Here is a 15,924-nt window from a genome sequence, read left to right on the forward strand (position 1 = left end):
GGTACTAAAACTACAGTCTATATAACGACACGAGTTTAGAAAACCGTTGTGGAAATGCTCTATCAGTATTTTCCGTCGTATACCAATAAATAATTTAATAAGTATTACATTTAGTGAGTGACAAGTTTTTCTTTTAATTTTATTCTGTGATATATAAAAATAATAATTGTCATCAAACCGTGTATTAAATGTCTACATAATTCAATATACCTAATATGAATCAGTGTTTTTACAATTTGTGTTATAAAATAATTATGAATAAAATTGCCTAAGTATGCTATTACTCCATAGTTAAAATATAACAACTATAAATTTGAAAATATATTTAAAATATAATATAATTTATAATGCATTTCTAATGATTTTCGTGCATTTGACAACTATAATGTTAACTTTAGGCATATTTCTCCAATATTATTTTAAATAAATCTAGCATGTGCTATAACTATATTTTTTTATCACGTACCTACTTAAGTTACATTCCAAAAATAACTTTAAGAATTCGTATTATTTTATGTTAAAATTAAATTAATTTTATTTGTGTTATAGAGAAAAATAATAGCATCTTAAAGTTTATTTTATTAGTATAGATATTAATTTTTTTGTTTCTTTATCAAAATTCTATTGGTTTTACTTTGTAACTTTAAATTACATAGTTTTTTTTTTTATAAATAATCAATAAAACAACGTATTTTTATAGGCTATAAATAGTAACTACACAAATAATATTTTACAAAATATTATAATGTAACTATTTGAAAATAGAATAAACATTAGGTAAGAATAAAGAATTATTCTATTCACTATACATAATTGAATACATATTATTTTGTACAGTTTTATGTACGTATATATATATACACACACACATACACAATTGTAGGCTTTGAGATTGTGCACATTTGTTGTTTTAACTAAAAATAAGTTAAACGTATTATAAACCATTTACCTACTGTACAATTTGACTAATTGTCATTAAATTATACAACCTGTAAACGTTTTTTTCGCTTGTATATTGAATTTTACTTATATAAATTATTTTTACATTTTTGAAAATATTATTTCAAACATATCGTATATATATGCACACTAATGTTACAATAGATGATATAGTTGTTGACCGTTAGCTAAATCCGTTAATTTTAGATCTTGTATAACTAAAATTTAATCAAAGCACGTACAGAAATCTCTCTGTAGATCATATATGGTTATTTTATATTATTTACCGTTAATTTTATTAGTCATCGTTGTTGTAGTAAATTAAAGAAATAATAACTAAATTGCAATGTATTAAATTGTTTTTAGGCATTCTTGTGTAGATCAGCTTTAATATTAAATGTATTTATAATGTTGTCCAAGCGATTAGTTATTTTTAATCTTTTTAGTACTACTATGCTTTATGATAAATATATAAGAACAATAAACATTTTAATACATAAAAAAAATTATATACTTCAAAGAAAAATTTAAATTTGAGCATTATATAATAAGAAAAAGGAAATTTAACTTATATTTAATTTTTAATTTCAACAAGTCAACCTGTCGTTTTTATTTTTATTTTTAAAATTCTGAATCAATTTGTCAGATGCTGTCGATTCTAGTAAAATGAAATAAAATAAAGCGGTATTGATTGTTGGCCAACGATACCTTCAAATATTATCCGATAATTGAACGCATTTTTCTATAATAATATCTCATAATAAACTACGTGGTTAATTCTTGACATCAATAATTCACTGATAAATTTTACGATGAGAGATTCCGAACGGTGACCATTATATCCGAATTATCTTAATTAAAACCGGATACAAAGACAAAAGGTTCAGCCACTGGACATATTCCAATTGTGGCAGGTATATTTTGAATAATTTATACCTAAGTGAGTAACGCAAAACTTAAAGCAATAATTAATGCATAGTTAATTTGCCTGACCCGTAAAAATTAATAAAGATAATACTAAATTATATAGTACAATAATAATTAAATACCATGCATCACAGAAAAAAATTGCTACCTATAATATAAATTTTACAGTGTAGATTAATATTAACTAAAAATTTAATAAACCTTCTAGTAATGATTTTACTTTTTAAAATTACGTTTTTTTTTATTTATTTTAACTAAAGCAAATCTATTTAGTCTACATTCAGTCATTGTTGTCCTTAAGTATGATTTCAGTGATTTTAAAGTAGAAAAAGTATATTTTGGCGTAGTTGTTGTTGCAGGAAGAGTTTTAAATATTTGTAATAGTAATTTTATACCAGGCACAATATCTGTACAGTAAGGTTAAGTCTTAATAGTGATTAGAGGTTTATTCACTGTGCTATTTTTCTATTGTCTTCAATAGATTTTTTTATATTTTAAATAATTTAGCCTTTAATGTAACTATAGCATTTACCGAAAGATCATTTTCGTATATTTTTGCAGCCTCTAAAATGGTATGGTTATCATATTTATTAAAATGAGATATAATTAACCCTTCTAGTGGAATGATTTCTATTAACTTTGATCAAATCGTGTTTTTAATTCAAAATAATTTGGTCAAGAAATGAAATACATATAAATATTTTAGTGGTATAAGCATAGAATAATATTCTGTGATATCTATCACTGTATAAGTCATATTTTAGTATACGTTCATATACATATACAAATAAATTATATAAATCTAAAAAAAAAAAAAAAAATAGCAAATACAATCAATGAAGATGGTGGGGGGGGGTCATGTCTCCTGTGTCCCACCTGGATGTGTCATTGGGTAGTATAATATGTTTATTTTATTGTACGAGTTCTTAGAACAAAGATATAAAAAAAAAATTGAGATAATTTACGGTTTACATATATTTTCAAATAAGCATATAGAACTACAACTTTTGTAATGTTAACATGCTGTTATAATTAATTAAATGAACTATAATTATATTGAAGGAGAATAAATAAATACTTTACAGCTCTAAAGAATTTTTCTTACAGTGTTATAGGTACCCATTAAAATATCTATAAAATATCTATAATATAATAGAATTTATCATCATAATTGTTATTGCCTTTTGTAACTCAAGCATACGAAATAAACTTCGACCGAACAAGAATAATATACATTTTCATATGCGTGCAGTTTTTGTTTGACATAATTATTTTTGAAACTAACCTTATATTCTCTCGTGCAATTCTTTTTTTACATAATTATATGCATAATTTAAGGGAACCAAAAATTCAATAAAATTAACAACATTCGTGTACTATATTTGAAACTCGTTCGGCCATTGTGCAGTTATAGCCTTTTGTCGTTAAAATAAGGCGTTCAATTTTGATAATATTCAGCGAAAGACAAGATAATATTATGTTAGAAAATGAAATAGGCCAATAGAGCTTCCAATATGACTCATTATACTTCTTTTTTTTTTTTTTGAAATTAAATAAAATAGGCACGTTATTTTATTATATATATTAATTTACAATAAACATGATTAAAATGTCCACTTTTTATTTATATTTGAAAAACACAATTAACTTATGGTATTTATAATATTATTTATCTTCGTAGATACTGATAATTGAAGTGTAAAAATTTAAAGATAAGCGTTATTATGATACAACATACAAGTAGTTACATTATTAGCATCATCGCTAGTATCTTTAAGCTTACATACGTTATTACAACTTGATATGGTAACACTCGAAAATAAATAAATCCATTTAAGTTTTGAAAACTACTGTGAAATGTTTAATCAATTACAAAGTTGATAATGATTCCTATGAATCGACGTTTTAAGATATTTTTAACAAAAATTCAAAAAGTTTAGGAATAAAGAATGCATTAACATTAAGTTAGCCAATTTCAACGTAGATCAATATATTTTATTTGTTTTGTAAAATTATTTTTATGCTTAGTTATAAGTTATTAACGCTACTGTTTCAAAAAAGTGTGTATTTTAAATGAGTTTAAATGATTAAATTTATGTACATATTTACTTTTCTCTTTTGTAGTATATAATACTAATTGGTTAATCATTACAAATATTTATACTTAATGTACTTTTATTAACATATTACCAATAATTCACAATGCATACGTATAATAGGCGTACAGCATTGCTAAATAAAGTACAATGTAACTAGGAATACTCTGAAAAAAAAAAATATGATTTTAAAAATGAATAAAAGAAACAACCGAACATCATAATTTGGTTTTTATATAATTTATTTGTAAATAAAATACTTTAATTTATAACTAATACCTACATAATATAACATGGTGAATAATTAAAAAAAAATATTATAGTATAGTATAGTATAATATTGAATACAAAAATACGATATTTCACGATTGTATGTTTAAATATTATAAGCTTAAGCTTTTATAATAATAATGTTTTAATGAGACACATTTTATAACATATTTACAGATAATAAACATACTACACTCATATAATTATAGTCGGACAAATTATATACATCATTAAATTGTTTCAATTTTAAACAAATATATTAAGTTTATATAAGTTGGACTATACTTACAATTTCATTAATCGTTTGAAGTTTTAAGAACAGTTTATTATTTTAAAACTTAATAGCTTATGGACCAGTGTACCACAAGTTGAACAAATTCTGTTAAGCGATCTCATTTTGACAAAACCTTACTTTATTTTTATAGCAATTATTATAAACAATGTCCTTCTCAGACATTATTTTCGACAATGATTTATTCAATTCAATTTGTTTGTGGGCAGAGACGTACAGTGAGAGACGACCACCCTATTATATTTGCTTCATATAAAACAAAAAGGAATGTAAAAAGTTATACATACATTTTTGAAAAAAAATTACAAAAATAATATATTCAAGATTTTTTTTTTTTGTGAAAATCTTACACACGTAAGTAGTATATTTATGCATTTTATCCCATTATTCGAGACGCCCCTTGAATATCCATCTATTCCAAAAAACATTCCGTAAATAATGGTTCTATAGTGTCTTATTTTGTTATAAAGTTCACGTTCACTTTCTTGAGAAATTCGCTCGAGAGTTGAGGTATAAGTATATTTATTTATATTTTGCTTTCATACAAAATTATAAACGCTGAATCCTATACAGTAATCATCGTTTATTTCCCTTAACACATCGCGACAAGTGTAATATAAGTTAGCAGAAATTCATGAATACACACTAGCACTCACACACACACACACACATATAAATATACAAAATTAAATTTACATCAAGTTTAATATAAAATAAAATAGTTGAATTTATTTTGCTTCAAATCCGTAAAATTTTTCTAGTTTTTGTTTATTTTTTTTCTCTACGTATAAACGCTTTTTACTTAAAAATAGTTTAAACTATATAATCTATAGATTTTATATAGTATAGTATAGTATTGTATATATTAACCACACTCGAATGAAACACTCGTATAAAATAATTGACTTTTCAATGTTAATAATAGAATACATTTCAATAGAAGTTACTAGTCAAAATAACATTATAAAGCTTTTTAATTTAGAAAATAATTTATATTTTATTTATAAATTAACATAGATACGTATATAATATAATGGTAACTACAATGCTATAAAAGTATAACATATTTATTCAAAATGAGTTTATTAAAATTCATTAAAAACTTGGATGACACTAAAAATTCAAAACGTTTCAAACATTATTTGAAATGCACTATAGAACTGTCTTTGACAGATTATTCTCGTACCTTGTATTTATTTTTCTTATTAAGTTGTGCCATTTTAAAATGTTTAGAAAATACAATTCTATTTTTGATCCAAACTTATATTTTTCAATACATTTGCAAACCAATAAATTTATAAATAATATAAGTTAATACTTCAGTTGTTAAATACAATACATTTTGTAAATTATTATATAAATAAATGCGATAATTTTTGTGAATATATTAAAAAAACTTTACAAAATTTTAGATAAAATAATTATATTAGAGGTATAATAATATTTAAATATTATTCTTTAGTTTAAAGTAAAATATTAATTTACTGTCATCTTCGATATTATGTCAATATGTATAATATGCAAATTTTGATATATTTTTATAATTTTAAGCTTCTAGAAACTTTATTCCATATAATATATAGATATTATATTATAAATACATTTTTACGATAAAATTTAAGTATAAAAGTAGTTACTATTAAAAACTTTTTTATTACTATTTTATTCATCAGGATATAGGGAATCACATTTTTGATATTTACATGTTAACTGTGTTAACTTATAAATTTTCACAAATTTCCATCAGTGTGTTAATACATTATATGTTAGAATATATAATTCATTTTATGGTATTAAATTTTGTATACATTTTATAATAATTTACAAATTTACAAATTGCTATTTACTTAATTGCTTTTATATTTAATAAAGATGATAATTATTATTTCAAAATTAATTATACATTTTTATATGAATGTTAAGTATAATATTATTTCAATTATGAAATAATTACATTTAATAGTTTAATAATAAGTGACCCAATGACACAGACACTTATGTGGTTAATAGATTTGTTCTAATGGCACTTTTGAAAAGGAGACATTTTTTTTCATTCAGGTAATATTGTTATAATTTATAGCGATAATTCTAGAAATAGTATAATATTTTATTTGTATTAAAAATTTAAATAATTGTAAAATTAAAACTGGATCCTTGACTTTAGACTCTGGTTTTCTTAATATAATTAATGATTTTTCATTTATTTTGTTAATATTATCATACACATTTATCACGGTTGAATATTAAACGAATAGAAGGGTGAAATATAATACTGTGATGCTTAAATTCAGAATAGTATTATGTCTCTAAATTGAGTAAAGTTATTGAGATAGTAGTTAGTAGCTCAAATGACAAAGGTAAAACAATGTTTAGTAGTACATATCATGTTTAAAGTGGTCCAAATGAGTGTTTTGAGAGGAATTTTCACGATGACCGAACAGCAAAGATATTTTATTAAAAAAATTGAATAGCTTATAGTTAATATTGAATGGATAATACCGGCGTATTTTGACTACATAATTTAATATCAGTACTACTCCGAAGTATTTGTATAAGTTATTACGTTATAAACTTGGGATATCTAAGGTGAATTTCCGAGAATACTGAAATGATCTTTGTAGAATTATATTTTATTTTGCTGCACCTTGTGAAATATGCTATAGATATATATGATAAATATAAATTATAATATACGTTATATATATTATATGATTTTTATTGAACGTTGATTTGTGACTGATGTAAATTTTAATCAATATGGATGAAATGAAATCTGGAATTTACAGTATTACTACCGATAACTTTAAATGAAAATGCGATCTAAATTTAAGAACTTTTTTAGTTTTTACTTCAAGAATTATAAAATCTGTACAAAAATTAGTACTATTATTTAAGTGTTTATAAGTAATAAAAAATGTTTATTTATTCTTTTTCATTATTACTTGCCATTGATTGATGATTGGTAAAGACAATAACTAGTTTTAAAAATTATAAATAATAATTATTAGTTAAGTTAATTTAATACAATAAATAATAATTGATAATAAATTTTGATGTGTAAAACGTCTAAAAATTGTTTTTGATATAAATCAATAGTATAATAATATACAGTAAAATCAGTGATTCCAAATATAGTCAATAGAACTTTTAAGAAGGTTAATGAAAAGAACAGCCTCGATTGGAAATCATTGTATTATAAAAGTCAGAGGTGACTGTTTCTATAATATGATTTAAATCTTAAATAAATAATTACAATATGTTTAACTAGGTATATAATTAAAAAAAATAAAATACGATGAGTTAAATTTATTTTATAGAGAATTAGTTATAATATTAATTGATGTTTCTATTTTATTAAAGATAACTTTAAATTCTAATACTATTTAATTATAGTATACCTATGGATAATCGCATTATATAACTTGATATTTAAGTGTGAATTTGGTTACGTTATACGCATAACTGACGGTTACTAATATAATATTATATATTGTTTAGGATTTTTGTGGACTGCACCGGAACTTTTACGAATCAGTGATCCACCTGCTGAAGGTACGCCAAAAGGTGACGTCTATTCGTTCGCCGTGATCGTCCACGAGATCGTCACTAGACAGGGTCCATTTTATCTTGGAGACGGCAATTCGATGACACCCAAAGGTCAGTCACAGTAATTTATTACCGTTGTCATTATATTTATATATAACTGCACATGAGTTATATTATCATTAACAATGCATCGCGAATACGCAATGACTATAAAATTACCGTATATTTTACAATATTATGTAAAATGTATATGCTTATCATACCTGTTGCGCTATCCTCCGGACGACATAAGTGTAACGTGTGTAATATAGACGAACGATTTTGTTTTATAATGTTGTTAGTCTTTTGTATAGTGGTGCGAAATCTGCTAACCCTCGATCCACACGAAACGTAGGATGTTACAAGCTAGAGGGCGCTAACAGTCTGAAAATAAATATTATATAAATTTATAATTTATTAATTGTTATTATAACATTATATTTGACAAAAAACGATTGAGATTTGTAACGTAATTATAACAGAAAACGATAAACATAAATAGTCAAATAATACAAAACAAAACATAACGAAAAACGTTAAACATAGTATATCATTAAATTAAATAATTAATTTTCAATTATTTAATAGTTATAATTTATAAAATATACTAACAATTTTAATTCTGAATAAAGATAAACGCAAAAGTTAAGTAACGTTTTAATTGTAAAGAACGTAAAACAATTTTTTTTTTCAAATGCAGGTCTTGGATTTTAGGGATTAAAATATATATCGTTAAACTGTTCAATATTTTTTTCTCAAACAAAGAATATTAAATTAAGTAAAAAAAAATAAAAATATTTGTCATCAATTTGATACTTAAAAATTAATTATTCAACATAAAACGTGTAATAGTTTCTTGATGAATACTGTAAAAAGAATATTTAAGCTCTAATTCTTAAATTGAATGATATTTATATTAAATAACCAGTAATAAAGATTCAAAAAAAAAAAAAAAAAAAAAACTGTTTAAATATGTGAAAACCAATTAAATTATAGCAACAGCATAAAAGTAAAAATTGTTATTTTGATAAGGTCAATAGATAGAAGTTACGATGTTTTGATATAAAAAATAATCAAATTACCAATAACATAAAATAGGTACAATTTCAAAATTTCTTATACCTACGTAAGAAATTTTCATTCTCGATGAGGATATTGCATTATTATAATTCATAATATTCTTAAAGTAAAACTACAATGTACTTCAAATGAATACACATATCTATTTTTTCTCTTGTTGAACATAAAAAAAATAACAATAACAACAATAAAGTACTTCATTGTCTTTACACGCGTATATATCTTATATTTACGCGGATAATTCACTTCAAATTTTCAGATATGGAATAATATTGTAAATGATAATAATCAGTAAACGAGTCTAAACTTTGACGTTTATGCGACTTGGGCACTTGTATATAGGGGACAAGAGTTCTTCCGTGAACTCAGATATTATCTATTGAGTAAAATAACACTAAACATTCTATTTTCACACTGTAAAGGCCGCAAAAGTTTATAAAATAACATTTTAAGTATGAAACCGATAAGATAAGTATAGTTTTACTACCAAACAGCCAGATTTTATCGAAAATAAAACTGAAAATTTAACATGCAATTTAACCTAGTCGTAATGTGGAATAGCCAATTCACACTACGTCATTCGGTTATTTCATTTCAAATTAAATACTTAAGTAATCAGCTTATATAGGCATAATCTTCTTTCAAGGGGCTTGCATTTGAGACAGGTATTGTGTGCACAGTTAGAAATCAATCAGCTTCAGAACTTAAAATCTCGTTGCTTGGCAACAGCACAAATTCAACTATGACAATATAGTATTACTAAATAACTTTCATTGGAATATTAACGGATTCAATTCTTATTTTTATTTTTTATTTTTTTATGATAATATGTTTTTAAAGCCACAACTGTAATATTATATTAATATTAGATAAAACAACTCAACTTTTAAAAGCAGTTATTATAAAATAACACAAATATTTTTACTTTACACAATTTATAGATCTTTCAAAAGCAATAAGGTAACTTAAAACATACCTGAATAATTAAATTTGTCTCCTTCAATTATGTTGTATTTAATATTACTCCCATTAAACGTAAATATTATTATAGTATTTGTATCTTTATTTTGTTTAACAATTTTGAAATAGTAATAGTTCATTGTTTATTATTTGTGTTGTATTCTTTGGCTTTTTTTATTTTATATTTGTTTACAAATCCATACTAATTGTGACTAGTCAGACATGAACATAAAGAAAAATAAAGGTTTGAGCATTCAAATAAATAATAAGTTAATCACCAGTGTGTGTCTACTGTCTATACAAAACTAGCGTAACATAAAAATAAACATGCTATGAACAAAAAACGTATTGCGATATATAACAAGAGATTGAGAGCGTAAAAACATAAAATTAAACAAATAAAAACTGTAAAATTGAAAACTGTATAATAATATAAAAGGTAAACTATTCAAACGTACAGAAGTGTACTATTTGTATACACTTTCCCTTTTCACTAAGTTTTACTATAGTGATATTATTTTAAGAATGAAAAAAAAATATTTTTTTATTATTAAGACATTGTTTCGTTAGGTAAATTAAATATCATCAAATAAACTAATTTTTAAACAAAAGTTAATTTAATTATTTTAGATACATTTGATTAAAAATTGTGTTGTAAAATATAAATAACTATCCTTTTTAATTTTTCATTTAAAGTCAGTGGTAATATATTTTTAATAATTGGTTTATAAACGAAGATATAATTTATTGTTGATTTATAACACTATTTTATCTTTTGTTAATAGAAGTGAAATAACAAAAAATTTAATTTTTATTTTTCGTTGGTGGGCTTATATTTCTTATTTGTATATTTATGATTATGAACATTTAATTAAACATTCAAATTAATAAGATTTTAAATACTTAATTGTATAACTTTTTTTATAAATTTTACTCATACATTTTATCTGTATACTACTCAATTATAAAATCATTTAACTATATAATTAAAATATTTCTTTAAAAATGTGCTAAAATATGTATTTATATATATATACATATTATTATGTATTTACATATAAATACATTTTTAACGAAAAATATAAAAACTTATACGTTATAAATAAAAAGTTTAAATTGTATTATTGATTAAAATTTGTACAGATTTATAGGTATTTTTTTTTTTGAAATTATTGATTTAGAAACACATATATATTTAATAAGTACCACCAAGGCAATTTAAAAGAGGTAGTGCGGTAACATGATAATCAAAAATCCCAAACCTCAAATGGGGTATTTCTCAATGTATAACAAAAGGAATTTTCTTACCAATCAATGTCAGTGATAATATTTTGTTCATTCTATTGGAATGATTTCCTCGGAAATGGCTATGTACTCTAAGCTTTCAACTTTTTTATAATTGAAAATGCTCGTATCAACTTGTTGACTATAATAAGCCTATATCAAACGTTGACGGTCAATAATTGTGAAATAAATACAATCTTTTATTATATTTTTTGGTCATAACAATTTATTATCTTGCTTATCACGGTTACTAATCATGGTAATTGAATAAACGTTAAAATAGAAATATTGGATAAATAATTTAAGAAATCATATTATTTCATATTTAACAAATTGAAATTTGATTTCTCTATATTTTTGATCCATTTTTAAATTTAACTCGCTGTTAAAATTCATAATATCATATACAAATAATGCATTATTTTTATGTAATGCAATGACTGAACGTAAACGGTATACACGATAAAACTTCTTGGGAATTAGTAATTGCTTGTCCAAATAACAGTTTTTATCATAAACAATATGATTGGAGGTTTTACTTATACACGATTCTACGATTAACGTAGAACTTTCTAAGTTCACTTTAGGGAAAGCTATATCAATATGTATAGAAATCTAACAGTTAGTGGTTAAGCGTCCTTACGTGGAAAGGTGAATCTGGTTGCCATCTTCATTACATTTGAGTGCTGATAGCGCAACATACTAATCAATTAAACACGATGCGAGGTTCAGTAGTAGTTTGAATTAAGGATGTATAAAGAATCCTACGCAATCTAACTGTGTGTATATTAAGTGATTTTGCGTCGTTAAATTCGCCACGTGTCAACACATAATATTTATTATAAACGTGTAAATATGTGAAATTAAACACTCTATAAATAAATTGCCAACAGCGTCGACACGCCCTCCACTGATGCAAAACTAAATCCAATTATATTCTATATATGTATGAACACATACATCACTATTAAATATTATTTATTGAAATACCATAATAAATACTATTATCAATAATTAATGACGTAAACTACAGCCATCATAAGAGAGACAAAATATATTGTTTAATGTGCACACAATAATTGACTATAATAGTTAAATATTTCATGAATTATTATTGAAACATATTTCATCTTTAATATTAACGGGTATAAAACAATCGACACGGTCTTATAATGATAACTTTACTGCAATGATTTAGTACACATACGTTTCGATGTGCATATACACTACTCTGTTCTAATCTACTTGTAAATAACATATATATTATACAACATCGTATAAACACCATTACAAATAATATATTTTACGAGTAGAACCATCATCAGTTTTGTTGAATCAATATTCCCATGATGGGTCGTTATGTATGTCACAGTGCAATTTGCACTTCGCTTCAAATTGTTATTCATGGAAAAATTTTTTTTCTACCAAACTCATAATCCATCTGTTGAAAATATGCAAGTATCATTAAAAAAAATACACAGCGATGATATTTTGTACGATGATATACTCTGCAGATTATATTTATTTGAAGTGAATTGAGCAAAATTATGATAGGAATTAAGGGTATTAAGACTGAAATCGTATTTTATAATTTATTTTTAAGCTTCCTACAATCACAATTATTGTTTGTGATAAAAAAAAAAAAGTTTTATTTTTAAAATTATTGATGTTATTATTATAATATAAACATCACGATTTTATTTTCAATTAAAATATTCAATAATTAAAAACATTTTTACTATAAATCACTGAAATGAATTTAACTAACTGAAAATTGTTTTGAATAGAAAAAAATAAAAATATATCCCACTGGCAACCGTTGGCGTGAAAAAAACACAATTTATTCCTTTTGTTTTATTATCAGACAATTTGATACGTCACACACAATATTTTAAATAATTAAACAAGTGGCATTATAAGTTCCCCATTAATGTTCGATAACTGAATTACGTTTACCTATATAATTTACTATGCACAGTCGTTTTTTGTAAACCCTAGTTTAATGTGGAGTTAAGTCATAATGAATATTAGAGGTAAAATATGATGTGTATATTTTATTCCTCGAAGTTTTCACTTGAAATTAATCAAGCAATATCAATATAACGAATCACTCAACAAGAAGTAAAACCGATATTTCTAAATTCTATAGAATATTATATTTAAAGCATATTAATACGTATGTATAAAATTTATTTAAATAATTCAAAAGAATTTCGAACAGACGCGTGTAACATGTACATATAAATCACTATATTTTGAATTTATTTAAACAATTTGCAAATATACGTACCTAATATCTACAAATATACCGTAGGTACCAGCAGTATTACAATTTCAATTTTGCAATAAGATTATGTTTGCATCGCTTATGAACATTTTATATCGTTCTTAGAATAATTCGTACGTTATTTATTGATTTATTTGTTTTATTTAACTCAACTTAAAGTACCTATACACATTATAATACTAAACAATAATGTATCGATAGTTCTACAAAATTGATAGACGAAGCAAATTGACGTGTGCGCACATATGATTATTTAGATAACACGAAAGTTCTAAAAAAGTCTAGTTCCATAATGTTTTTATATTTTGTTACTATACATATATTTATATATCAATAGTTAGACAGTATCGCGATCAGTAATGAATAGTATGTTACTTATGAGCAGCTAAAGTAGTTGAACATAGTTGTTGACATTAGATTTAACAGTATGGATTTTCAATAATTTTATTAACCGTTACTTTTGCTAGTATTTATATATTTACAATAGTTATTTGTGTCCAAATTAAGTGCTTAATTAAATTACCCGCGGCCAGAGAAAAACAGCTCTAAAAAGTAAAAAAATTATTTGCGACCTTAAGACCTAACTTAACCTGTCTGTAAACGACTGGAATACTAATGAACCACACTGTGTTTGCGGTAGTAGTGGCGTTTCTGTGTGGTGGTTAGTGGCTAGTGAGGTGGCACTACTAGGAGGAAAGAAGATCCCTCCCACTCGCTTGATTTATGGGCCGAACGCCCAGACAAATCCACCCGAAACCAATTTGCTTGTTACCAGCGCTGATTTATTTACATTATATCAATGCCAACTTGAATTGATTAGACGTGTCGTTGTTAGAAAAATACAAAATAATAAATTGAAAAAAAAATACATAAAATATACAATTTAATTAAGGTAATTAGAAGTTTAATTAGGGTGCTATCGGTTTTATTTTTTGTATTCGGGTTTCCATAATATTTACATATTTAGTTATACACAGCTGGTGTTTAAAAATAATAATAAAAATATTTCAGTATTAATTTTGGTATAACACAATAAATATTTTTTTACGTATCTTTTATATTATATAATAAAAATATATAAAAAGGAAAATTACATAGAAATGAGCAGTTCATTTTAGATTTATTCAACCGACTATTACGTCAAACAAGTTTCAGATTGTAGCTTATTTTCGATTAATTTCTCGATATTTTAGCAAACACATTTTCCGTCGTGCAATATAATAATCTATGTACTCTAAGGAATTAGATCCATCGCACAACAATCCTGTCTCTTAAAACACTACTGCATTAAACGACGAAAACTCGTGTCACTTTTCACAAAACTGTTATTGCACGCAAACTGCTGATTAATCGCGTGCACTTTGGTTTGTACACGTACAGAAAAATCGACTATATTATGCATACTCGTGAGAAATCGGCACTGATAAATCTGTGTCACGATCTGTTATGGAAAATAAAGCCTCGGTCACATAATAAAACCATCTGACGTAACGATATCTATACAGATTTGATAATTTTTGGAAAACCTCACGTAAATTATAATCTTGATAAATTTGAATACAAGATTATCATTACTAATTATATTGAGTAGTGCAGTACTCAAACGGACGTCAATTGGCATGTTCATATAATAAAAAAAAACAATATATATACATACACTATATACAGCGTGTGAAATTATATTTGCAAGCAAGTTTTTCTTCTGATCGAATTCGCGCGTTTTGTTTTTAATTATAGTTCTTCCTGTAAAGTGGTTTCGATTAAATTGTATTTTTTTCCAGTTTACGTATTATATTTAAACATTTTATATGCATGATCATAATATTATATGTTTGAATATTTCCCAGTGTTTTTGTTATCAGTTTATCACCATTCGGCCGTAATGAGCGTAGGTATGTAATATTAATAAATGCGAAATAAATATTATTAGTTTACGCGATTTCTATTATAAATACGCAATAGACGCATTTTTAACGGCTTTGAAGTATTAAACGCAACGAAAAAAAATTACGATCCCCGACGACCGCCAGCAACCATCATCGGTTGATTTGATTTATACCGTAATTGGAACACAGTTTGTTCCCGAGACAAGTGTATTGATGTCGGTATAAACTTGCTTTGTCACGCAATGAAATACTGCATCGGCCTACATGCCACGACGTAATTCAAAACCCAATAATGTATTATATACATATTGACCCGGA

At 24.5% G+C, this 15,924-nt stretch overlaps 1 protein-coding gene across 1 annotated transcript in view; it reads left to right on the forward strand.

Annotated features, from left to right (window-relative positions):
* LOC112594101 (atrial natriuretic peptide receptor 1) overlaps positions 1-15,924 on the forward strand; it is a 288,296-nt gene that overhangs the window by 156,301 nt on the left and 116,071 nt on the right. The window contains exon 14 of the mRNA XM_025338728.1: positions 8,023-8,181. Coding sequence (XP_025194513.1) covers positions 8,023-8,181 — 159 coding nt within the window. The remainder of the gene's footprint in view (positions 1-8,022; positions 8,182-15,924) is intronic.

The sequence above is a fragment of the Melanaphis sacchari genome, unplaced genomic scaffold (assembly GCF_002803265.2).
Source record: "Melanaphis sacchari strain LSU unplaced genomic scaffold, SCAv2.0 Contig21_pilon_pilon, whole genome shotgun sequence".
Lineage (NCBI taxonomy): Eukaryota > Metazoa > Arthropoda > Insecta > Hemiptera > Aphididae > Melanaphis > Melanaphis sacchari.